This window comes from Peromyscus leucopus, chromosome 5, assembly GCF_004664715.2.
Source record: "Peromyscus leucopus breed LL Stock chromosome 5, UCI_PerLeu_2.1, whole genome shotgun sequence".
NCBI classification, from domain to species: domain Eukaryota; kingdom Metazoa; phylum Chordata; class Mammalia; order Rodentia; family Cricetidae; genus Peromyscus; species Peromyscus leucopus.
The window spans coordinates 22214668-22239493 of record NC_051067.1 but is presented as its reverse complement, the minus strand read 5'-3'; the positions used below and the strand labels follow the sequence as shown (position 1 = coordinate 22239493).

Below are 24826 nucleotides of genomic sequence, written 5' to 3'. Positions count from 1 at the left end.
TGGCCGGTGAACAAGCCCCAGGAAGCTTCCCATCCTTGCCTTTCCAGTCTTGGGATTACAGGCATACGCAGCAGCATCCAGGTTTTTATTACGTGGGTCCGGGGATCTGACTAGAGCCTCAAACCTGTGTGGTAAACACTTTACTGACTAAGCTATTTCTCCATCCCTATGTAATGTTTTTGCATTTTATTTTTTTAAGGGTGGAGGGTATATATGTACGTAGATGAACATACACAATCCTATAGATGTGTACACGACAGCATACATACGTGTGTGCATATGCACGTGGAGGTCCATGTTAGGCATCTTTCTCATCTGCCTTCCACTTGTCTTAGAGTTACCATTGCCATGATGAAACACCATGACCAAAAACACCTTGAGGAGGGCTTATGCGTCAACATTACTGTTCATCACTGAAGGAAGTCAGGACAGAAAATCAAGCAGGACAGGAACCTGGAGGCAGGAGCTGATGCAGAGGCCATGGAGGGGTGCTGCTTACTAGCTTGCTCCTCATGGCTTGCTCACCCTGCTTATGTATAGAACCCAAGAACGCGAACCTAGGGGGTGCTACTGCCCACAGTGGGCTGGGCTCTCCCACATCAATTTAATCAAGAAAATGGTCCATGGGCTTGCCTACAGCCCAATCTTAAGGAGGCATTTTCTCAATTGAGGTTCCCTCCTCTCAGATGACTATAGCTCCTGTCAAGTTGACACAAAACTATCCAGAACAACACTTCATTTTATTTAAGATTCAGTCTATCACTGAACCTGGAACCCATCTCTTCAGCTAAGCTGGTTGGCAATGAGCTCCAAGAATCCACAGGTCTCTAACTCCCCAACACTAGCATCACAGGAACTTCCTCTGTGCTCAGCTTCATGTGGGAGCAAGGGATGGGACTCGGGGTCTCATTCTTGTCCAGCAAGCACTTTATTGACTTATCTCTCTAGCCCTTAACTGCCTTTGTACGAGAACTTGACAGAGCATCCTTAAAGCATCAAGCTAGAAGAATGGAATAGTAAGGACAGAAAATATCTGGAGGAAAGAGATGCAGCCACAAGCACTCAGTTTGGAGCCAACATGGAAGAGAAACAGGATGTTTGGAGACGGTTTCACTAGGAAACTCAGAGTGGGTTACTTGATAGTGGCTTTTTTGTTTTTGTTTTGTTCATTTTTTGAGATAGCCGTGCAGGGATTTTTCTCCAATTAAGTGAAGAGAAACATGGAAACACCAGTGTCTAACCCATAGCAGGTTGACTTCTCCTTTTCTCCCATAACCCAGCCTGCCCACCTCCTTCGACTCTTGCCTGATCTCCCTAAGGGATGGAGGCCAGGATAATCAAAGAGCGAGGGGCAGACCCACTCCTCTCCCCCTCCCAGGTTGTGCAGGCACAAAAATGCCTGAGCATCTCTGTGCTACAGTATCTGTTTTACTATTAATAATTGGCTCATGGATATGATGTACATTATTATCCAGCTCTTCACTTCCCAAATGATCAACCACCCATATGGCTGTTTACTTATCAAGGTCGCCAGGATTAGGCATCAGCATCACAACTCCCTGGAAGACATCCAAGCATCAGTAGAAAGTGGGACTCCAAGAGGGAGGGAGCTGGTAGTCATTGTGGGAAAGGCAGCTGAGCTCGTGAAGCCTGGCGAGGACGCTTGGTAAGTGTGTTCGGCTCCAGATAAAAAGAACTTTCAAGGCTCTGCTTCTTACACTATGGCGGTAGCATTCAGCCCAGTGGGTGCATGCTTCCCGTCCCCTCACTTTCTCTGAGTTTTGGCTTATTGGCATAAGATGGGGAGTCTGGATTTTTTTTTTTCTAAGTGAAAATTCTCACTTTGCCATATTAGTTATTCCTTTGGATTCCTGGTGAAATGCGAGGCTGCATCAAAGCCCGAATTTGGTAAAAAGGCAACAGGGAATTAGCATCTGATTACAGGATTACTTCTCTAGATGAGCCATGGGTGATGAGTTTGCTGGCCCCAGGCAGGTGACATGGTACTTATCTAAAGACGCACGTGTGAATTAAATCAGCTCATTCCCGAAGAGGAACATGTTTGACACAATGTGATGACATTAAAGAAAAGGGGTGTAGGAATGGCTCAGTGGGTAAAGAGCTTGCTCTCCAAGCATGGGCATCTAAGCTTGGCTCCTAGGTACCCACATAATAGCTGCTCAAGGTGGCAGTAACCTCAGCAGGGCTTGGAGTATATTCCCTGGAAGCTCATTGGCCAGTCAGCCCAACCAACAACATTATTCAACATGTAGATTTGGATCTTGAGGAAACCAGAGCACAAAACTCAGCCAATGGTCAGTATCTCTCTCAGCAAAATGTTGAAACAGTGTTTTCCAGGCCTGGGGTTCATGGGGTAGTGCTGGCGGGCAGCAAAGCTTTTCCACATTGATTGTCATGAATTTTGAGACAACGACAGCTTTGAAGGGCAGAACAAAGTCTTTGGGGAAACATGGGAGTTTTAAGTCTTTTTGAGTTTTCCTGATTTGTTTGTGTCTTGCTTCCTGGAACCTGAGATCTTCCTATTTAAACTGCTCAGTAGTGTGGAAATCCATCTGTAATTATGGAGAAGCTGAGCCAGGATTGCCCAGGGAGACTATCCTCAGCTCTAATGAGTCAGCCTCAGCCCTACAGTGGAGACCTGGACACCTTGCTCAGCCCTGCTTGTCTGGGTCACAGTCGACTCTTCAGACTCCAGTGACCCGAACATCTTAGAGCAGGTTCTGCTTTCTGTGTAACCCCTCAAAACAGGAGTCAATGAAAAATACGTGCCTAGATAAGCCACACTGAAACATTTAAACACTAATCCTGTTTGTGACGCACAGTCCTGGAGGAATCTTAGTGAGCGGCCACTGCTTTGCCCTTTAGAGTAAGGTATTGTTTGGACAAGGGGATAGATTTTGTTTAAACCTTCCTTTATTCCATTCCTGGAAATGAATTTCATTATTAGTCATGGGCAAAAGTCACTTCTTTTTCAGAACTGCCAAAGGTGGCCTTTCCCGGTAGCTTAACTTTGCAACGATTTTTCTAAGCAACATGACAACTGTCAGCTCCTCATCTTTGCTTTCAGCAGAGTCCCTCTGCTGCGACACCAGACTTTGCTCATTTACATCCTCAATATGCTTTAAAAAAAGATTGGTTTGTTTTTATTTTGAGTATATGAGCGTTTGACTGCATGTATGTATGTGTACCACACGCATGCCTGGTGCCCATGGAGGTCAGAAGATGACATCAGATCCCTTGGAATCGTAGTTATAGAGATGGCTGTGAGCAACCATGTAGCTTCTGGGAACTGAACCCCAGGCCTCTGGAAAATGAGCAAGTACCTTTAGCCACTGCGCCATCTATCTCTCTAGCAGCCCTCAGGATGCTTTTCAATAGTGACAGGAGGGAGAGACAGGCTCGAACTGGAGGGCACTGAAGAACAGTTTGGAAACATACACAGGCACTTTAGCACTCAGTATAAAAGCCACTGATTATTTCTCTACTTACCATTGCATGATTAACCCATGCTGGAAAGAAATCATCCAGGCCCTCAGGGTAAACGAGACTTCGATCATAGTGAAAGAGGGTCCAGAACACCAGGAATACAAACTGGAGAGGAAACACAAAAGTATTATTATTAGATTTGTTTTTTATCAGAGGTTTCTAAGTTAACCAAGGAAACAGCAGCATAAAAATTGATGGTGGTTGGAAGGACATCGGATATACATTTTAGGGACATAAAAGGAAAGAGGAAATGCTCATTTTATAACAGTGTATCCTGGCTCTCTGGGGAATCTTCAATGAGAGCAATGGGTTAGAGAGCAACTGTGTCCATTGTGGCATGCAGAGAAGACACAGATGAAAAGGATGCATAGACCTGAGTCCTTCATTGTCACCAATGACCTCTCTCTCATCTGAGCTCATACCAAGAGCACTGCGAATGAGCATATGGAATGGCTTGGCGTGTCCCTCGCCCCTCCCCCCTTTAAGTAGTCATGGCAAAGGACAACAGGGAGGCTTGGATTTGGGCTAAGCACTAGATCATTTGTAAGCTAGGACAGTGAGAGATGATCTCTCCATTGCTCAGAACTTTGGATTTGTCTGTGTCTACTGTACCCTTTGTATGGCCTATCTCAGTGCTACGATGAGCGGGCAGGCTATCAGTCCTCCCATGATGCTATCTTCTGAACATGCAGAGGCTCAATTTGCAAGACAAATGAACAGACTCCACTGTCCCTTTTAACGTCTTGAACTTTAGAAGATTTTCTGAGAGTAGAGGTGAAGATTTTCCACAAAGAAACCTGGAATGCTAACTGCTTGCTCCATCTGAGAACTCACTGGAGGTAGAAAGTTTCATTCTGCACTTGGTTTTGAAGTCTCCATGCCACAGAAAGCAGGACCATGGTGGGCGAAATAAGGTAGTGGTTTCTAATCCCAGGCCCTGCTGCACAGCCCGTGTGTATGATCTCAGTCTGTCTCCATCCCAGCTAATGAGCTGAAGCATAAACAGTGTAATAGCAATCTAGGCAGCATTAGCAAATCAGCTTACTCCTGCTTGTGTGCGGCTTGCTTTTCCTGCTTTCTGTCCATTAGACACAGCACACGAAGCATCTGTCCTGTGTTCTGCATCAGGTTGTCATTTTCTCCAATGTGTGTTTTCCATGGGCCAACTTTGAAGGTCTTATGTCTTTTCTCTTTTCAAATTTTTTTATTTGATAGATTTCTGAATGTATAGATGTGATAATCTTCCCTACCTAGGCCTCTCCTTCCCACGGTCATGATGGAAGCAAGTCTGTCCCATAGACACAGTCATCTCTTAGCATTCACAAGGATACTCCAATCCGTAGATGTTTAAGTCCTGTATATGTAATGGAATCACATTTGCCTAGGACCCATATACACTCTTGTGTGTGTGTGTGTGTGTGTGTGTGTGTGTGTTAAATCACCGAGAGACTGTTTATAATATCCAGCACAATGTAAATGTTACATGGTTGTTATAAGTATTTTTAATTTGATTTCTTTTTATGTCAAATATTTCTGATCCTTAGTTGAACTTGTGGGCGCAAACTGTGCAAACATGGAGATTATTTCTTTTACTGTATTTTGATTAAACTTTCCTGTCAGCAGCAGCAAGGACCATGCACAAAACCTTCACACAGACAGAAAGTTAATGATAAGCTCATCCGTCACGTACCCTACTTCCTAAAGACATCAGTCAATGTAGTCAGTCCCCAGACAGGACATTTATGGAAATAGAGATTCTCTGGTTATAATAACTAGTCCCCAAACAACCTTACTGTTCCAGGAGAAGTGTCCATCCATTGTGCATGCCTATGGTGTGAGATACACATTCGGGCACTTACCGTGGAGATAGGAAAAGCCAGTGTGGTGAAAAGTAGATCTCTGAAGGATGTGATGAACTTGATATCTTTCCTTCCTACGATTCTTTTCAGCACATCATCCAGGCAGGCGACCCCAAAGAAAACGGCCTGCAAGAGCTGAATTCATTACAACAAATAAGCATTTGCCACTTAAAGAAGACTGCAACCCTGTGGGAGCGATGTTGATTTGAGAAGGAGGGGATGTAGTGTTGCTTGGGTGGAGAGTCGATCCAAGGGCTGGGATTCCAGCTCATTGGGCCTTGACTTTCCATACGAAAACTGTTGGAGGAAATTCATTTACGAGATAATAATGTGTACAGTATTTAGTCTAATGGCCTTCAGCTAAAATGGAAACAAAATAAGGGTTTCCAGGGAGGATGTAATGAGGTGTATAGCATGGCTGCACAGAGTTTAGAACCAAATCTACAGCTCAGGGAGAAGGACCAAGCACAGTGGTAGCATGGTCGGGCGTCCTTTCCCAGGAAAGATAATTACGGTAAAGCCCCAGGGGGCTGGGGAGACAACCCAGTCACAACATGAGGACCTGAGTTCAGATCCTTAGCATTCCTGGAAAAGCAGAGTGTGGTGCAGCATATGTCTGTAACCCCAGCACTGTGGGATGAGGGCAGAGACAGGTGGACCCTTGAAATCACCAGCCTGTCAGTTGGTGAGCTATGGTTTCAGTGAGAGACAATGACTCACAAAATAAAGTTGACCTGTGGCCTCCACACATGCGTACATGCATGTACACATGCACATACATGCATAAGCATTCTCTCTCTCTCTCTCTCTCTCTCTCTCTCTCTCACACACACACACACACACACACACACACACATACACATACACACACACACACTGAACTCTCACTGAGAAAGCCATAATGAGGGTCATGACCACAAGGATGGAGCCCTGTGCTGTTTGAAGAAAATAAGAAAATGGAGACAGTATGAAGCCACTGCAGGGCCCTGGCTGAAGGCCATAGAGAGGCAACCTGACAATTGGAGAGATTTAAATCATGGGATGCCAGAAGCAAGACCCAGAGTTCTGGCAGCTGCTGAGTTCTATGAGGTCCGTGAGGCAAGGCAAGAGAGAAACAGAGTCTTTTTCACTCAAGTAAGATTGAAGGCCCCTACCCAAATTGGCACTAGAAGTATTTTGGATTATTGATTTCTTTGTCAGGATTTTAGAATATTGACACACAATGGGGATAAGACTCAAGTGTACAAACAAAATTCAATTAATGTTTATGCTCACTTCTTAAAAATAGCTTGAAGGTAACCTTATACTATATTTTTTTAAAATAATTTTGTGCATGAAGTCAAGTTACCTGGTGTGAATTCTTACATTTGTGGTGTCATATTTGTGACCAAGAAGCTTAGATGTTAGAGCCTTTCAAGAGTCAGGTCTTTGGATTTGGGATGCTGAGCCCTTAGTATAGCCTGAAAGGCAAGCTTTCAGTGGTCTTGGTATTTCATACAATGTTACAGCTGCTAGTTTAAGGCCTGGTGGGTGCTGACTATGCCGAGATTGGGTTGAATTTGACGTATATTTGCTTTAGAAGTCATCTCAGTCTTTGGGAGCTCTGCATTGGCATGTGAGGGGCAGTTGGATTCTAGCCTAGAGTATGAAAGTTCTGGAGCCTGGCGGAGCTGGGTTAATAATTGATCCGGGTTGGCTGTTGGGGAACAGTGTCTAAAGTCTAGGCTGGAGCAAAGATCTAAAGTTGGCTTCAGGACACTCCCTGTGCTGAGGCATAGGTGGGGGAAGAAGCAGATGTAGACTCTGCTGTGACTCAGTGCTGAGTCCTCAGACCAGCAGCAAGTGTACCGCCTGGAGCTTCTCAGAAAGCCAGGCTCTTCTCTACCTGCAGACTTTGGGATCACAGTGCCTGGGAAGAAGGGCCCAATGGTGATTTTTAAGGAAGCACTTATGTGTCCTTGCGTAGGCAGAAGCCTCTGGATTAGACATCCATCATCCATGGTCTTACTAAAGACTCAGACCTCCAACAGCTGACTTTTAGTCATGGCTTGTTACATGCCAGACTTGAGACTCACTTTTAATTTTCAAATGTCCTCATGTGCTAGCCTTAAGCTCCCAGACCCATCTTAAAGATGAGGAAAATTTGCTAGTGTTGTTGTTGTTGTTGGTGGTGGTGGTGGTGGCCTTTAATCCCAGCACTCAGGAGGGCAGAGGCAGGCAGATCTCTGAGTTCGAGGCCAGCCTGGTCTACAGAGCAAGTTTCAGGATAGCCAGGGTGACATAGAGAAACCCTGTCTTAGGTGGGGTTTTGAGGAAAATGAGATAAAGAGAAATTAACAAACTTGCTCCAAGCTCCAGGGCTTCAGAGTCTGGTTCTTGAGCCAGACGTAAGAAACATCAGATTTCTCAAACAGTCCACACAAAATTCTGTGGGAGGTCAGAGGAGAAACAATTCTACCTGAGTGAGAAGATAAAATACATCTTTGAAAAGTATCAATGTCTGGTTTCTGCCCCCAGAGATTCCCCTTTTAATGGGTCTGGGAGTGTAGGCCAGGTAATGGGGGAGTGCTTAATACATTTTCCCAAGGCTGCCTGATTTTCTTTTCTGGTGTGTGTGTTGGTGGGGTGGAGGGATGTTTAGCCATGAATCTACCTTGGGCCTTATTCCTCAGGAGCCGCCTTCAATCCTGGTTTTTGAGGCAGAGTCTTTCACTGGGACTCTGCTTCAGCTAGGCTGCTCAGCAAGCAATCCCCAGAAATCTGTCCATCTTCACCTCCTCTGTGCTGGGATTACAAGTTCATGCCTTTCTTATGTAGGTGATAGAAATGACAGTTCAATCCTGAAGCTTGTGCCCAGGCACTTGACCAGCTAAGGCATCCCACTTGCCACATTCCTGGGTTCTCCTCATCCTGGGTTCTCCTCATCCTGGGTAGCTGAGACTGAGAGGCCCACCTGAGTAAGCAAACCTCCTCTTAGAAATATAGACCAGGTGGTCTCAGAGAGATGGGAGCATGAGAAGAAGACTTAGCCAGTCCTTTGAGGTGGAATGAAATTCCTAAGTGTAGGAGTAGGGGACAACCGCTGGGAAGTTTCCTTTTGTGTGGTGAGGCAGGGTTATCCAAGGTAGCCGAGACAGATTCAGGAACAGAAAACACAGACTGGGTGAGGGTCACAAGGTGCATAGCAGAGCAGGAGGTTTCCCAAGGACAGAGGGTGTGTGTGGGAGGGAGGGAAATGGCCAGTTCTAAATGCCATGCAGAGGTTCCCTCCACAATGTTTATTTCTACTGTCTGTGCCTTTGGAACTCAGCCCGAGAGCTGTAGAATTCTGAATGTGCACGCAGTCGTTTGCACACGGATGTCAGAAGTTGCATCTTCTCCCTCCTCCTCCCCCCACCCACATAGCTCTAAGACCTAGTTTCACTTCCAGATACTCTGGCAGCAGCAGCCCCTTCCTGTCTTTGCAGAAGCAACCATGGGGTCTGGGCTCTGTTGATCAACACAGCATTTCATCACACACTGATCATCCTCGAGATCTGGCATCTTTGGAAGAAAGACCGCCTCCACCCAGAGAGTGAAGTTTATGCTACCCCACGTCCTTTGGTCGGAGCTTCTTAGAGTCACTGGGAGTCAAGTCTATCCTCTTTCTTGCCCATCTCAGCCACAGAGTGTGGAAACCAGATAAAGAAAGTATATTACTCAGCTCCTCCGAGGTTTCTCTCCATCAATATGAATTAGCTCCCCACTGTAAATGTGCCAATCACCTCTCCCCCTCCACCCCCGGCTCACACGTCGTCTTGCAAGACATATGCCACACTGGCATCTCCAGACGCCAACTCAGTGTGAGGCAGCCTTGCTGCCATTGATCTGAGTGCTGACATCCCACATCAGTATCAACAATGAAGATTCGGGTAGCAGCGGGTCCCACCCGAGTGTTGGGGAGGAAGGCACCAGGGGGTTGCCAAGTCAAAGACACAGGCTAGAGCTGGGGCATAAGGAGGCCACTGAGCAGAGTTGGAGGATGAGGAGTGTGAGAAGTTAGGGGTTCTAGGAAGTCTTGAGGGGTGTCAAGAGCACACTTGGGTCAACTCAGGTCATCCACATGGGTAGTGATCTGCTTATCTAACAACAAGAACAACAACAAAAGGGGGGCTGGGCAGTGATGGTGCACGCCTTTAATCCCAGCACTTGGGAGGCAGAGGCAGGTAGATCTAAGTTTGAAGCCAGCAGGGTCTACAGAGTGAGTTCCAGGAAAGGCGCAAAGCTACACAAAGAAACCCTGTCTCGAAAAACCAAAACAAACAAACAAAAAAATGATAATGTTTATAAACACACACACACACAGTGTGATGGCACTCTTAAAAGAGAAAAAGAGTTATCAGGAGAAAATGCCAGCAGTTAATGGACTCCTCTGTATCCCCTCCAGAAATGTATTTGTTGATGTTCAAACACCTGAGGAATTCTCAGAATGTAACTATATTTGGAAATAGAGTCTTTAAAGAATTAGGTTATAATGAGCACACATGGGCAGGCCCATGCAATCTACCTAGTGTCCTCTAGGACACAGATATACATAGGCAAGACCATGAGAAGATACAGGGAACAGATGGGACATCGGCAAGCCAGTGAGAAGACTTGATGTCAGACTTGCGGTTTCCAAAACAGTGACACAATAAGTTTCTACTGTCCATTAGGACAGCCTTGTCAAATGATGTGGTGGCTCTACAAGCACAGCTCAAATTGGGAAGCATTAAAGAAACTTACAGCACAATGACCATCACTTGGATATCTCAACTGACATGTCACATCAGTATCAACAAGGAATACGTGGTCAGTGACAGGTCGCACATGGATGCTGCCGAGGGAAAGACGCAGCAAGAGCTAGGGTGTAAAGGAATCCCTGAGCAGAGCTGGAGGAGGAGGGTGAGAAGCCAGGGGTCCCAGGGAGTCGTGAGGAGTGTCGAGGGAACACTGGGATCATCTTGGGTCATGCAGATGGAGAACGATGTGCTCATGCACCATCCTGGGACAGCAGGCTTCATGGTGTCCTGTTGATCAAAGCCTTTTCATAGCTGATGTTTTCTAATTCGTCCTTTTCACCAGCTCTTCCCTGATTCTACTCCAGTGGAATGTTCTGGGCCCTTTCCTGAGATGCTGCTGCTCTAAGTTTGTTGGCTGTCTTTTGTTTCTGTTGCTGGCTAACAAACTTAGGACCAGTGACAGAGCTGAATTTACATTTTAAGAAAATAACTAATGTGATTTAAGAAACTGTAGCTAAAGGATATTTAGTTTATACATTCCATGTCTTCACAAATCCGCGAGGATCTTAAAATCATGGAAACTTACCCTTTCTAAGTCATCAAGTTTATTTCCTTGCCCTAAAGCCAAAACCCTTTTAAACAACCCCAGGAAATGAAAATTTCTTCCATTTAAAAAAATAATAATTCCAGAGAGGGAGATTCCACAAGTCCCCTGAACAAGACATTATGACTCCTGCTGGATGAGTCAAGCGACCCAGTGCCAAGCCCAAGGCTCCGGGCCTGACTCGGCCGCACTGGGACTTTCCTTGCCCTTCCCTCAACCTGATGTAACCCTTGCAGTGAAAGACTATTCCTAAATTAAAGAGAACACAGGGACTAACTGGGACAGACATTTTGTCTGGTGGTGGTGGAGAGGGTGCAGTTGATTGGGAGGGAGGAGGATCCTCAGCCAAGGCCATCTGGGCTGGTGTGACGTACACAATCCCCACTCACCATTCACGTGCATCTAGGTTAAAACAGACTCTGAAGCTTCACCCATGCAATCTCAACAATATGGCCTAAATAAGACCCACAGAATGATACCACCAGTGGGCATGCCAATGTGGGTGTGGGAAATTTTACAAGGTCCCACCCCTAGGTTTTTGCTTATACTGCTTCACAGTATAATTTGTTTATACTGTGAAGATGTGTCTTTGACAAAGCACCTTCTGATTGGTTTAATAAAGAGCTGACTGGCCAATAGCTAGGCAGGAAGAGGTTAGGCAGGACTTCCAGAGACAGAGAGGACCCTGGGAAGAAGAAAGGCACAGTCACTCGCAAGCCAGACCTGGAGAGGAAAGAGGAGGTGCAAGATGGAAGAGAGGTAATGCCATGAGGCAGAATGTAGATTAATATAAATGGGTTAATAAGTTAAGAGCTAGTGAGAGCAGCCTAAGCCTATGGCCAAGCTTTTTAGTTGATATGAAGTCTCTGTGTTGTTATTTGTGAGCTGGTGGCCGATGAAAAAGCATGCCAGACTAGGTAAAGAGCCACAAAGAATTCATCAATTACTGCTGAGGGAAGGACTCTTCAGTGTTCTCTAGGGATGAGCTTCCTGATAGGTTATTCCAATTCCAGGTGGTCAGTCCTGAGCAGATAGTCACATGAGTTTATCAACTCAGTAGAGTGTGTGTATGTAAAACAGCGGTAAATGAAGAAGTCGTGAATTTGAGAGGGAATGATGGTGGACATGAGGAAGTTGGAAGGAGAGAGGGGGCGGTAAAATTATGTTAATACAGAATTCATATATAAAATTCTCAAAAAATTAAATAAAAAATAGACAAGTTAAAACCAAAAGAAGCCAAGATAAACAAGGGAACTTATCAAACAAAACCAGGAGGACCAATAATGTGAAGGACACAATCTGGAATAACGAGGATAAGAACAGAGAGACCAGGGGTTTTGTGGAATATGTTGGTTAGGAGTGTAAGAAGCCTTGGCCAAGTGTAGCTGAGGACAGTGGCTTTCATAGAGCAGAAGCATTTCCTGGGATAGAGCAACCTACAGGAAGGAAGGGGTTTCTTGGCAAGCGGCTCAGACCAATTAGAACTGTGTTCTGATTATCAATTCATTCAACCAACATCCCTGGAGTACCAGTTAGGAACCCAGAATTGTCCTAGAGATAGTACAGGCCAGGACTGGCTCTGTCAGTCTACCTTGACTGGGAAAATAAGGGAAGGGAAGGAGAAAAAGAGGAAGAGGAGGAGGAGAAAGGAACATTTTCTGTAAGTTATTTGTGGGGATGAAACCCAGGATGAGTGGGAAACAGTCTGTGGTTCAGAGATATGCCTGTAGGGAATTCATTGAGGATAACACCCTCAGAGTATCTCTGACAGGGAGGGAGAAGGATTTGGGGGCAGAGCAGATTCTTAGAGGAGCCCTGCAGAGAGAGCTTCCCTGAAGTGGGTCCCTTGGCAACCCCAGGGAAGGAGCTGGTGGAGGCAGCTTCCTCCGGCTGCGGGTGCTGCTGGGAAGAGAGATCACCTGTGAACCATCAGAAGCCCACACACCATCTGGGAGCTGGGGAATGAATCTCTCAGCTCTGGGGAGGTGGGAGGCTCTGCTTTCCTCAATGCTACACAGGAACCAACCGAGATGTGGAAAAGTTAGGTAACTCACTTCAACTTACACAGGAAGTAGACATCCAGTGCTCTGGCTCCGGAAGCCAGGCCTCTCATCACAGATTTCCCTACTGTGTTTAAAGAACTCACCAAAATGCTGTCCATCCTGGCTACTCCATCAGTTTAAATTGCTTCATTTGGTGCTGGAGATATTCACTCCCTCTGTGCTATGAGTTCTAATCCCTTCAAGAGCTAAGTCAGTAGCTCTAAGTATCTTTGTGAGCGACATCACTCATGTGTCCTTTGGACTCTGTAAAGCTAAAGAGCTTCACAGATGAAAATCTGAACTAAGTGATGGAAAGCAAGGGTTTGCCTCTAAGTACCAAAGCGGGTATTAGCACAAGCAGATTGCATAGCTTGGTCTCTGGACTCAGCTGTTGGGGCTGCCTCACTTGGTAGGACTCACTGCTCTCTGCTTGAACCGGAAGCTATACCTTCCCCCAGAAGCCCGAGTGTCAAGGATGTCTACCCCAGCAGCTACAGCAGAGAGAAGCGTGTCTCAACAGACATTCTCTTCTAGCTAAATGATGGAGAGAGAGTGTAGTGTGAGGAGACGTACCCAGGAGCTATGGGGGCCGCGCTTGACTTCCATCCAGATCTACCACCCACTGAGGACTTAGCGAGGAGACCCACATTCAGCTGGTTCACCACATTCCACCCTGCCCATCCCTGTCAAATACAGATAACTCCAAGCTCCCCATCTCCCTTCCATCTTCTCTCCTTTTCTGCTTACACCGTGTTGATGGCCTTCTCAGTTCATGGCCATGCCGGTAGCTTCTATTTTTGTTCCTCCTTAATAATGTGGAAACTAATGGCATAAAGCCCCAGGCCCTGGGTCACAGATGGTAAGCAGTGGACTGATGAACACAGCTAGCAGGGCATACTCCCTCTCCCTGGGGCGAGCTCTCTGTCTTGTCAACAGTGACTTTCGTGTCCCCTCAGACCTTTCTCTCCTTAGCTACCAGGCACTCCTCCAGCCGCCAACTCTGGCAGTGTCTACGGCTTCTTTCTGGTCTCCCTAGGGGGCAGTTTCAGGCGGAAAATGGTGCAGTGCTCTAAGATCTGACTTGAAACAAGACAGGCTTTGTTATTCAACAGGGACACAGAAATTAAAGATGTCTGAGAGGAAAGGTGTACCAGACTCAGAAAGTCGAATGTCACACGTTTTCCTTCGCATATAGGTTCTAGATATTACCATTTATGTGTGTAGGCTGGAGCTTCTAAGTCAGGGAACTATGAAGGGGAGGAAAAGAGGTCATAGGGAGGAAGAAAAAGAAAGCTCAAGGATGCATGCGACATGAAAGAATGGGGCTTCTGAGGACAAAATGGGTGAGGGCTAGGAGGACAGAGGAAGGACGTGTGGGTGGGGATCAACAAAAACAAAACCTGTATGAAAATTCAGTGACATCCATTTCAGTTTGTATGTTAACTGGAAGAAAACACATAGAAGATTAATATGACTAACAGGGCAAATTACAAAGGCGTTAAAATAATTATGTTTGATTAACTAAGAAATAAGTAAAAAGAGGAGGTATACAATTCCTGCTAAGCTGATGGGCTACAGAGGTGGCTCAGTGGTTAAAGAGCATTTACTGCTCTTACAGAGGACTAGGGCTCTGTTCTCAGGATGTACATGCCGGTTCAACTCTGCCTCTAACTCCAGCTCTAAATCTTACTCCCTCTTCTGGTCTCTGTAGGTACTGCAACACACATGGGACACATACAAACATGCAGGCAAAAAAAATTTAGACATGTAAAATAACAATTACTGCTAAATTGGATTGGATACTGATTTCACCAGGTTGAAGTAAAATAAACATGAGTGTTGTGTTAGAGTAAGTTAGGAGACCTCTAAAGCCTGGTCAATTATTCCATATAAAATATAAATCTGCTAAAAACTAATAATAGCCATAAATGAACATGTGAGATCTCAAGAGGTAGAAATTTTGAGGCTCCAACATATATATATTATAATCACACTACTTGAAAACTATCCTTGGATGGCTCCCCTAAAATATACTTAACCCATCTTTGTCAGGTGGGAAACACTCTGAAGTCACTCTCAAGAGCAGAGAAAGGAAATCATTGCAGGTAACATCTCCTTTGCTCGCATGCTGGGGCCAGAAGCAGCCAGAAGAGATCACTCAGGGAAGCAGAAAACATAGCCACGCCTACAATAGGCCAAGTGAGCAGAGCTCTGGTACCCGAGTGCCCTCTGCCCCGCTCTCCTGGCAGACACAATGAAAACTCTAAGTGGCTCAGGTTGATAAGGGCCTATGAGGTGGAACTGGTTGAGCTGGAAAGAGTTCAGATGCTTTTTAAGTTCACGTAAAGAAGAGGGCAAGGGCTGGATCACAGCGCTGTACATGGGGTTTCAGGTGGGCTGTGGAAGTCTGTGGAGGAAGCAGAGCTGGGAATAGAGGCCAGCAGGCCTTTGTTTGGGAATGTGAGCAGAGACGTGAGGAAAGAAACCTGTGGATAAAACAATGGAGACAGCCGCCTGTCTCTCAGAGACACCAGCTTTCCTGGGAAGAGGGGGACCTGAGGGGTGAGTTTGGCCTTTTTGGTTTTTGTTTTCCAAGAGTCCACCATGTCAAAAGGAATTCAAGCAAAATAAAAAAGAGCTTCGGAAGATCAATCTGGAATGTGAGTAATGGAGGGGCAGGCACTTCCGGTAGAAAGGACAGTGCAGAGCGGCTGTGGTCCTCTGATGCACATTCCAGTTTGGAATGAGAGAGGCAGGAAGTGAGGGGAGGGAAAGGAGGAGGGAAAGGCGGGTCCAACCAAAGGAGAAACAAGTGGGGCTTGATTTGGTGGCTAATTCGACAGGAAGGCAGAACATGAGATTAAACTAGAATATGATTTGGGCCCATGAGATGCTCTCTAAGTAAAGGTGCTTTCTGCCCAGCTTGATGGCCTGAGTTCAATCCTAGGGACCCAAATGGTGGAAGGAGAGAGCTTTGTCCTTTGACCTCTACCCCTGCATTGTGGTGCACATGACCAACACATACACACATACATGCACACAAAATAAATAAAAATGCTATAGTTTTTTTTTTTTTTTTTTTTTTTAAAAAACATCAAGCTAGGATAGGTCAGCAGACAGAAAACGAGGGGGAAACGGCAGTGAAATCCGGAAGCGGTCAGGCAGGTAGTGGCCTATGTGCCAAGTCTGTCCCGCGGCTCTGCGATTCTGTGCGGTAGAATGGCTGTACCAGAGCCTGAGTTTGATTAGTAGATTAAACATGGAGAGACATACGCCCCCCAGTTGACCCAACAGAGATACAAACCTCGTTGTTGGACACTCACAGTACTCTTAAAGGTCTACACAACCAATTTTTGTATTTTTTTCCGACTATCTGACTTTTTCCCTCATAAAATCTCAAAACTGAAACAGCCACCATGATGCTTTCTGGCACAAGAGAGCTTGTCCAAAACTCAAAATATTCTATATGTTACCAAAAGGTGAACACAAGGCCAGAAGGGAGGGTACAGTGCCTCAAAGGCCCCTTCAATCTGAACTCAGCATTCCAGTGTCCCTTTTTCTGACCCTTCGTCTGCTCTGATTGCAAAATGAGGATTGTGATTCTGAAAGATTAGCACATTCTGATCACAGGGCTGGAGGGACAGTTCTTTAGTTAAGGATACCCACTACTCCTCCAGAGAACTCAGGATCAGTTCCCAGCACCCACATAGCAGCTCACAGCCATCTGTAACTCTAGTTCCAGGGGATCTAATGCCCTCTTCTGGCCTCCACAGGCACCAGAAATATATGTGACACATATTCATACATGTAGACAATGCATGTAAAACACTCATAAAATAAATCTTGAAATCAAGAATATTCTTTCCAGCTCCCTGAAATCAGGTTGTTTTTATGGAACTGTGTATTTTAACAACAACAAATACTTAAATGTCAATTCCCATGTCTGAAGGAAGCTCCAATTTTATCTTTTAACACACACACACACACACACACACACACACACACACTTGTTTCCTAAAGTACTTCTTACAAGGCAGTTTTTCTTCCATTCATTCAGACTTTGCTCAGTAGCACATGGTCAGCCAGGTTAGGAAGACAAGAAGGGATTAAGCTTTAAGTTTGGTTTTAAAATAGTTGAAACTGTGTATTAGTTGTTGGCTCGGGTGATCTCTCCTTTCAGATGGAACTTGAGCCTATAAAAAACTCCAGTGGGAGAGGAAGGCGGCAAATGTGTTTGCTTTGCTTGGATAAATCTGTGAGTTGGTGTGCGCTGTCAAAGGACATTATTCCTCCATTGGAAGTCACACTTCCTACACAACGTGCGACACTCCGCCTTCTTTTCAGAGACTCTCAGGCAGGGTTCAAAATCTTTCCTGTGTTTCGTACACAAGCCTGTGCTCCCCCACAAGAGTCTCTGTAAAGAGCATTTAACAATTAGACACCCTAGTAGCTATGGAGAGTTTCCAAACTCAGTTCTTCAGAGCAAATTGCTAAATAACAGGGCAAGCCCAAAACTCACCAACCATGAAGAAAGAAGACATGGGGGACCTGTGTTTAGTAAAGTGGTACGTGGAAAAGCACTCACATTACTGATAATAACCTGGTTCCAGACACAGACACAGACTTACCAGATTAAGGAGTGTCAAGTACTTTGAACGTCCACCATCATGGAATTCCTTTAACTTCTCTTCATCCTTTCCAATATGTGGGATGTAATAATTGAGGAAAATGTACCAGTTCAAAACAAGGAAGTGGTATACGCAAGTGGTTGTCTTCGTCATGGCTTCCGTGGATTGAAGCAGTCTCCTTGCCTTTGGGTCCTGGGAGTCACGGCTGCTCTCTGTTCAGACTGGAGGGCTGTAGGAACAAAGGCCTCTGGGAATTAGAGTTTCAAGACAGGCTGGAGTTTGCTTCTCTCTTAGGCACTTTTTCTTATAACCTTGGGAGGAACTCTTTCAAATAGCTGCATTTAGATAACCTGACGGCTTGCACATATTTCAAAATAGGGCTTTAAGGCGAGCAACACACAAGAGCTGTACTTCGAACAGGGCCCAGCCTACTGCCTGACCTGTTTGCTACAAATGCCAACTCAGTAAAAGGTCATGCCTCTGTTCTTCCTTTTCATTTGGTCAGAAAGTCAGTGGTGGTAATGGTGTCTCTTCAAAGAATGAGAGGCTGTCTTAAAACAGGAAGTAGAAACTTGGGTGTGTTTATGACAGATAAGGAAACCAGGTATAGTCATCCTACTTGTGAAATCTCTGGGACATTCTCAAGCTTGAAACAGCCTTTGATCCTCTAGGAACAGACTCAATGGAGTCTCAGTCTCCCCCGCCCCTATACCAGAGAACTAACGAGGTCCAGACATGCCATCTGCATAGCATTTTTGTGCCCGGAGGGAAGAAGCTTGGGGAGATGGCTTTGGTCAGCATACCTGAGTGTAGACCCGGCTCGAGGGGAGCAAGGGCTTCTGCACTGCCCTGGGGAGCAGAAGACATAATTGGATTGGGAGAGCAACGGGCAGGACCCTACCTCAGCCAGTGCAGAAGGGGGCTGAAGAAGAACTGTAAGGGCCACGCCTTGTGACATCACCAGCTTGTTTCCCTGGGCAACTGACTTGGAGGGTTGAGCAAATTCTTGGAGAAATGCCCCTGGCGCCATTAGGGAAGTCTGCAGCTGATGTTATTGATGACTTCACCAGGGTTGACAAGAACTGAGAAGCCAGGCAGTGGTGGCCTACGCCTTTAATCCCAGCACTCGGGAGGTAGAGCCAGGTGAGTTCAAGGCTAGCCTGGGTTACAGAGTGAGATCTAGGAAAGGCACAAAGCTACAGAGAAGCCCTGTCTCAGAAGAAAAAAAAAAAAGTACTGAGAAAAAGAACTTCAAGGAGCTATGAGAACCCAAAGAAACCCAGGACTAATCTATCCACGAAAAGTCAACTAGACCAAACATTAGGACTCAGACAGAGAGAGAGAGAGTGGTCCTTAGCCAGCATGTCTGCAGGGTAACCATTTCGTAGTCTGTTGGAAATGCTATAATGAAATATTACAAAGTTGTAGGCTTATAGACAAACGTATTTCTCCTGGTGCTGGCAGATTCAGCATCTAGTACAGGTTCATTTTCTAGTTAACACATGTAATCCTCTCACCATGACCTCTCATGGAAAGACGTAAAACAGCTCCTGTGGGCATCTTTGGAGCCAGAATCCTATCTGTGAAGACTCCTCTGTCTTTATGTTCAGGACTTGTCTACAGCCCACACCTCTTACTTGATACCATGACTTTGAGAGTTGGAATTTTACCCAATGAATTCAGGTAAGGCCTGAGCATTTAAAACAAAAAACCATTCACTATGGAGAGAGCAATCCAGGACATAGAGACAGCGCTCTGCAAAATCCCATGGCCTAGGCTAAAACTGCAAATAACAATGGCTTCTCTTGCTTTCTTAAGCATGGTTCCAAGCGCTTTATGGATGCCAGTTCTCTGAACCCTTTAAATACCATAATATTAATGCTAAAATAACATGCTGAGTAAGCAGTGAAGAGGTCGAGTGGGTCCACATTGGTAACTAGTGGATCTCAAGGGCACAGAGAAACATTTGCTCTGCATACCTGCTGGTCCCCTTTCCAGTATTTCCTCTAAGTGACTTTTATGTATTTATCTTCTTTTTTTTTTTTTCTTCGAGACAGGGCTTCTCTGTGTAGCTTTGCGCCTTTCCTACAACTCACTCGGCGTATTTATCTTCTTATCAGAAAATTCTCTCAATCTCCAGTATAAAACCAAGGTTGAGTAAAGATTAAGGCAAAGAGCCGGGCAGTGGTGGCGCACGCCTTTAATCCCAACACTCGGGAGGCAGAGCCAGGCGGATCTCTGTAAGTTTGAGGCCAGCCTGGTCTACAAAGCGAATTCCAGGAAAGGCACAAAGCTACACAGAGAAACCCGTCTTGGAAAACCAAAAAAAAAAGAAAGAAAAGAGTGTTAAAAAAAGATACACACATACACGTTTCATGCTTCAAATACTAGACTCACAAAGGTGCCTCTCTTGTAGCTCTCCACTCCTAGAGGTGTGAGTTTTTAACTTAAATTCATATTGGTATTGAGCAACTACCTATCCAGCAAATAAATACAATTTGCTAGGAATTGACTAGGCCATGGACATTTATTTCTTTCTTAGTTTTTGTTTCATAATTTTTCCAGAACTTCATACATGAACACAGCACATCACTTTCACCCCTCCACCTCCAGCTCTTCCTCTCTCTCCCTCTCTCTCGGGTTTCCAAGACAGGATTTCTCTGTGTAGCCCTGGCTGTTCTGGAACTCACTCTGTAGACCAGACTGGCCTCAAACTCACAGAGATCCACCTGCCTCTGACTCTTAAGTGCTAAAATTAAAGGCGTGTACTACTACCACCTAGCCATCATCTCTTTTAATTATTGTTACAAGTGTGACATACTGGGTCCACTTAGCTTTGCTTGTGTGCACATGTGTCCAGGGATGACCCATTGTGATTGGACAACCTATGTGGGAGTGTGTCCCTGGAGGAGACTGATTCTCCAACTGTCAGCGGGCATTGACCACTTGAAGCTCTTCATCCAGGGGTTTCTTTAGAAATAATATCCAATCCCTTATCTCAGGAAGTGTATGCACTAGAAAGAAGAGACAGACTAAATGGGAATGAAAACAGGCAGTCCATCTCCTGACTCAGGCTCCAGGCAGTCTCTTTCCATCTTCCTATAGCTGCCGAGTTCTCCTGTTGGTGAGAACAGCTGTCTTCTCATTGATTTTTCCCTATTCTAGTTTTGTTCCTCAGCTCTCTTCTTCACAAGGCCCAGGAGTGATACTTCGTGCAATGCCACAGTCACTCTTGATGTCCATCCCTTTTTTCTTTTTAAAGAAGGTCACTTATGCCGTGATATCTGCCTTCACAGGCTGTAGTGAACTGTCCACTATCACGTGGCCTTGGTTCTTTCCCCAACCTCATTTTGTGTCTGTCAGAGGATATCCTCTAAGATCAGCAAATTGACAGAACTTCCCATCTAAACCTGCCCAGGTTACAAGTGCGCTCATTCCTAGTCCCTCATGAAGTCTGTCCCTGAAGTCTGACCGGTTATCTCAGAGTCACCCTCTATGGGGGCACACCCTAGCAGTTTCCTTCTCTGGGAATTCTTCCCTGGCCTCTTCCCGAACCAGGCTGCATTAAATAATCCCTACCTCTTCCCTGACACTCCCATGTCTCTGAAAATCACGTGATCAGGAACTCAACTTGTTAAAGATGCTGTTATTTCCTAGGATTCAGAAATTCTGTTTTAATCTCTATAGCTTATCAGAGTGCTGAGAAGATTGGTGTTTTAGAAATGTCTGTCAAACAAGACAATAAACAAGTAATTTAAAATTCGTAAAGGGGCTGGGTGTGGTAGGTAGAGGCAGGCGGATCTCTGAGAGTTTGAGGCCAGCTGGGGTCTCCATAGTGAGTTCCAGGCCAGCTAAGACTATATAGTGAGAACTTGTTTCAGTAGGATAAAATGTATAAAATAAACTAAGGAAAAGACCTGAAGAAATATTTCTCAAAAGAAAGTATTCACATGGCCAACAAATACATGAACAAAATGTTCAATATTACTAATCATCAGTAAATGCAAATTAAGATAAAAATTGAGATATCAACTTACTTCTGTTACAATGTTATTATAAAAAAAATAAGTATTGGTAAGGACGTGGAGGAAGGGAACCCTAGTATATCCAGAGTGAGAATGCAAATTGATAAGTCACTATGGACTATGAAGATTCCATTAAAAATCAAAACAGTTCCACCATATGATTCTACAATATCAACCCTGGGCACACATCCTCAGGGGATGAAGTCAGAATGTCAAGTACACATCTGCTCCCCTGTGTTATTGCAGCACTATTCTCAGTACTTCTCGGTACTGGGAGATCTAAGTGTCCAGTAGTAAATGAAGACATGCATAACACGTGGCATATCATAGACACAAGGTGTGCTATAGCCTTTGCATAAAGAAGAAGCTTGCCGCTGGCATCATGGCGGAACCTAGTTAACAGTATTTAAACAAAGTAATGCAGGTCCATAAGGACAAATACTGCAAGGTCTTACTTAAATGAAGAGTCTGTAAGTAAATTTATAGGAGCATTGAGTAGAATGATTTTTTTTAATTGACTCATTAATTATTGGGGGATGGAAGCAAGGGTGGGAGTAGAAAACTAGTGAGAATTGTTAATAGACAAAATTTCAGTTCCAAAGAAAATTAAGTTCAAGAGACCATTTGCATATCATGGTGACTACAGTTAGTAACAATGCATTAGGCACTTAAAGATTTCCAAGAGGGAGCATGGCAGGAGAGAGATCAGAAAGACGGTAAGAGCGGAAGATGGGGAGGAGAGATGCGAAGCTTTGTCTTCAGAGAATGGCACAACCATTGCAGACATGGCCTCACAGGGACTGCAGCTGCCTGCACAAGACAGGGTCGGTCAACAGCCAGTTGTGGGTTGAGGAAGAACTCACGTGACCTTACTCTTACCTACCGAACTATTGGCTAGTGATGGATTTGGGGGGAGGGGCAGTCATTACCTTCAGTTATATTCCAAAGGTAAGCACATGATAGTCTAATACAGTGGTTCTCAACCTGTGGGTCACAACCCTTTGGGGGGGTTGAATGACCCTTTCATAGGGGTCACCTAAGACCGTGGGGAAGCATAAATATTTACATTACAATTCATAACAATAGCACAATTACAGTTATGTAGTGGCAATGAAAATAATTTTATGGTTGAGGGTCATCACAACCTGAAGAACTCTATTAAAGGGTTGTAGCATTAGGAAGGTTGAGAACCACTGCTTGGTCACACAGATGGTCCTGATTAAAATAAAACAAAGAGGTATGAATGTGGGAAAAGGACCTATAGAGAGGTGGGGGTGGGTAACAACAATGGGAAGGAGAGGGCAGGAGTTAAGAGTAAACAGAATGCATTATGTACATCTGTGAAATTGTCAAAGAATACATATAATCATTAAGAAGGAAACTGTCAAAAGATTTTAAGCATCCTCACCACAAAAGGTAATGCTTGTTAATTACCTTGATTTAACGATTTATACATATGCATACTTTAGAACTCCAAGCTATGTACAATAAATGTACATGGTTTTTACTTTTTTCTCAAAAACAAATAATTACAGTAAAAATATCTGTGGATAAATGTATCTATGCACAGCAGGTGTGTTTGGCTATTGAGTCTTTCAAAGCTGACTCATTCATTAAAAACAGCCGGGCGGTGGTGGTGCACGCCTTTAATCCCAGCACTCAGGAGGCAGAGGCAGGCGGATCTTTGTGAGTTCAAGGCCAGCCTGGTCTACAAAGCGAGTTCCAGGAAAGGCGCAAAACTATACAGAGACACCCTGTCTCGAAAAGCAAAAAAAAAAAAAAAAAAAAAAAAAAAAACCTACTATGTTCAGAACATTAAACTGTTGTGTTCAGAGGAGGAGGCAGAATCTAAGATGAGTTAATTCATAGCCTAAGTCCCAGAGGAGCTCAAAGCCAAGTAGAAGAGACAGCTATGTAAACAAAAAATTACAGCAAGGCGTGATAAGTACTATAATGCAGATAGGCATAAAGTAGTTATGGAGTTTAAATTATCCTGCATATTATTCTGTCATTTTAAATATACAGAAGAGTGAACTAGGGTTGAATGCCTTGAGGAAATCATTGAAAACACAGTCACTATACAGAAGAAAACGATTAAAGTAACCCCATGCCAATCACGTGAGAACATTTGCCATCCCAGCTTCATCTGTCTCCTCACTCAACATGAGGGAGCTGCCTCAGGAACAGCCAGTGGGATGCTGAGCCCCTGTGATGGAGCTTGACCCATCCAGTGTCCTCCACAGGACTCATGGCAACAGGTAAATTCCAGGTGATCTCCATGAAAAGTCAGGAAGAGGAAGGTGAGAAGGGACCCAGAATTCAGTGGGAGCTTGTATAAGTACTACTCAGTTAAATTCCTACCTGGTCAGCTTGCAGAGCCATTTAAAGATGGATGGTTGTAACAGGAATCTTAAAAGTTCTTATTAATAAAATCAAACCTGAGGCCAAGTATTGGGGTGAACACTGGGAGACCAGAGAGACAGAACAAGCCACAGCTAATCTCACCTGGCCAACTTCACAGCTGATCTTGTTTCCTCAGACTGGAAGCCTCTGTGTCCTCATATCCGAATGGCTCTCAGCTGAACTGTGCTGCTCAAAACCTAAAAGCTTTACCAGCCAAATGCTTCTAGTTTCTGGTCCTCACGCCTTATATACCTTTCTGCTGTCTACCACCACTCCCTGGGATTAAAGGCTCGCTTTCTGGCTTTCTGGGATTAAAGGCATGAGTCACCATACTTGGCTGTATCTATCCTTGAACAGATGGATTTCTGCCTCTGGAATGCTAGGATTAAAGGCGTGTGCTATCGCTGCCTATCTTCTATGTTTAATATTGTGACTTTTCTGTCTCTGACCCCAGATAAGTTTATTAGGGTGCACAATATTTCGGGGAACACTATACCACCTCAGATGGTTCCCTAGAAAGATGATCCAGGACCTCAAGAGCTCATTAACTCTGCCTACCCTGGTTAACTGGTGTCACATTAGCCTCCCCAAGGAAGATGGGACATCCTGAGACAGGCAATGAATTTCTGACTCTTCCAGTGATGTCTGTCTTAAAACTTGTGTTTTGAGGTAGCTGCTGTCTGTTAATTAAATGTCTACCATTTAATTCTTTGTTTTCAGTCTGTTTCTGCTATGTCTCATACCTCTGCTCCTGCTTCTGTAGCTTTCTACAATACTTGAATTTAAGATTCCATCTTGAGCCGGGCGGTGGTGGCACACACCTTTAATCCCAGCACTCGGGAGGCAGAGGCAGGCAGATCTCTGTGAGTTCAAGGCTAGCCTGGTCTACAGGGCGAGATCCAGGACAGGCACCAAAACTACACAGAGAAACCCTGTCTCAAAAAACCAAAAAAAAAAAAAAAAAAAAAAAAAAGATTCCATCTTGATTTATTTATAGT

The 24826-nt window shown here is 44.8% G+C and overlaps 1 protein-coding gene across 3 annotated transcripts in view; it reads right to left on the bottom strand.

Moving 5' to 3' along the window:
- The window catches only part of LOC114692127 (androgen dependent TFPI regulating protein), a 91449-nt gene that overhangs the window by 48019 nt on the left and 18604 nt on the right, over window positions 1–24826 (bottom strand). For all 3 annotated transcript variants that reach the window (XM_037205775.1, XM_037205777.1, XM_037205776.1), the window contains 3 exons: window positions 17401–17629; window positions 5367–5501; window positions 3511–3612 (listed from right to left, as the gene is read on the bottom strand). In XM_037205775.1, the coding sequence (XP_037061670.1) occupies window positions 3511–3612; window positions 5367–5501; window positions 17401–17553 (390 nt within the window). In that variant the 5' untranslated portion in view covers window positions 17554–17629. The remainder of the gene's footprint in view (window positions 1–3510; window positions 3613–5366; window positions 5502–17400; window positions 17630–24826) is intronic.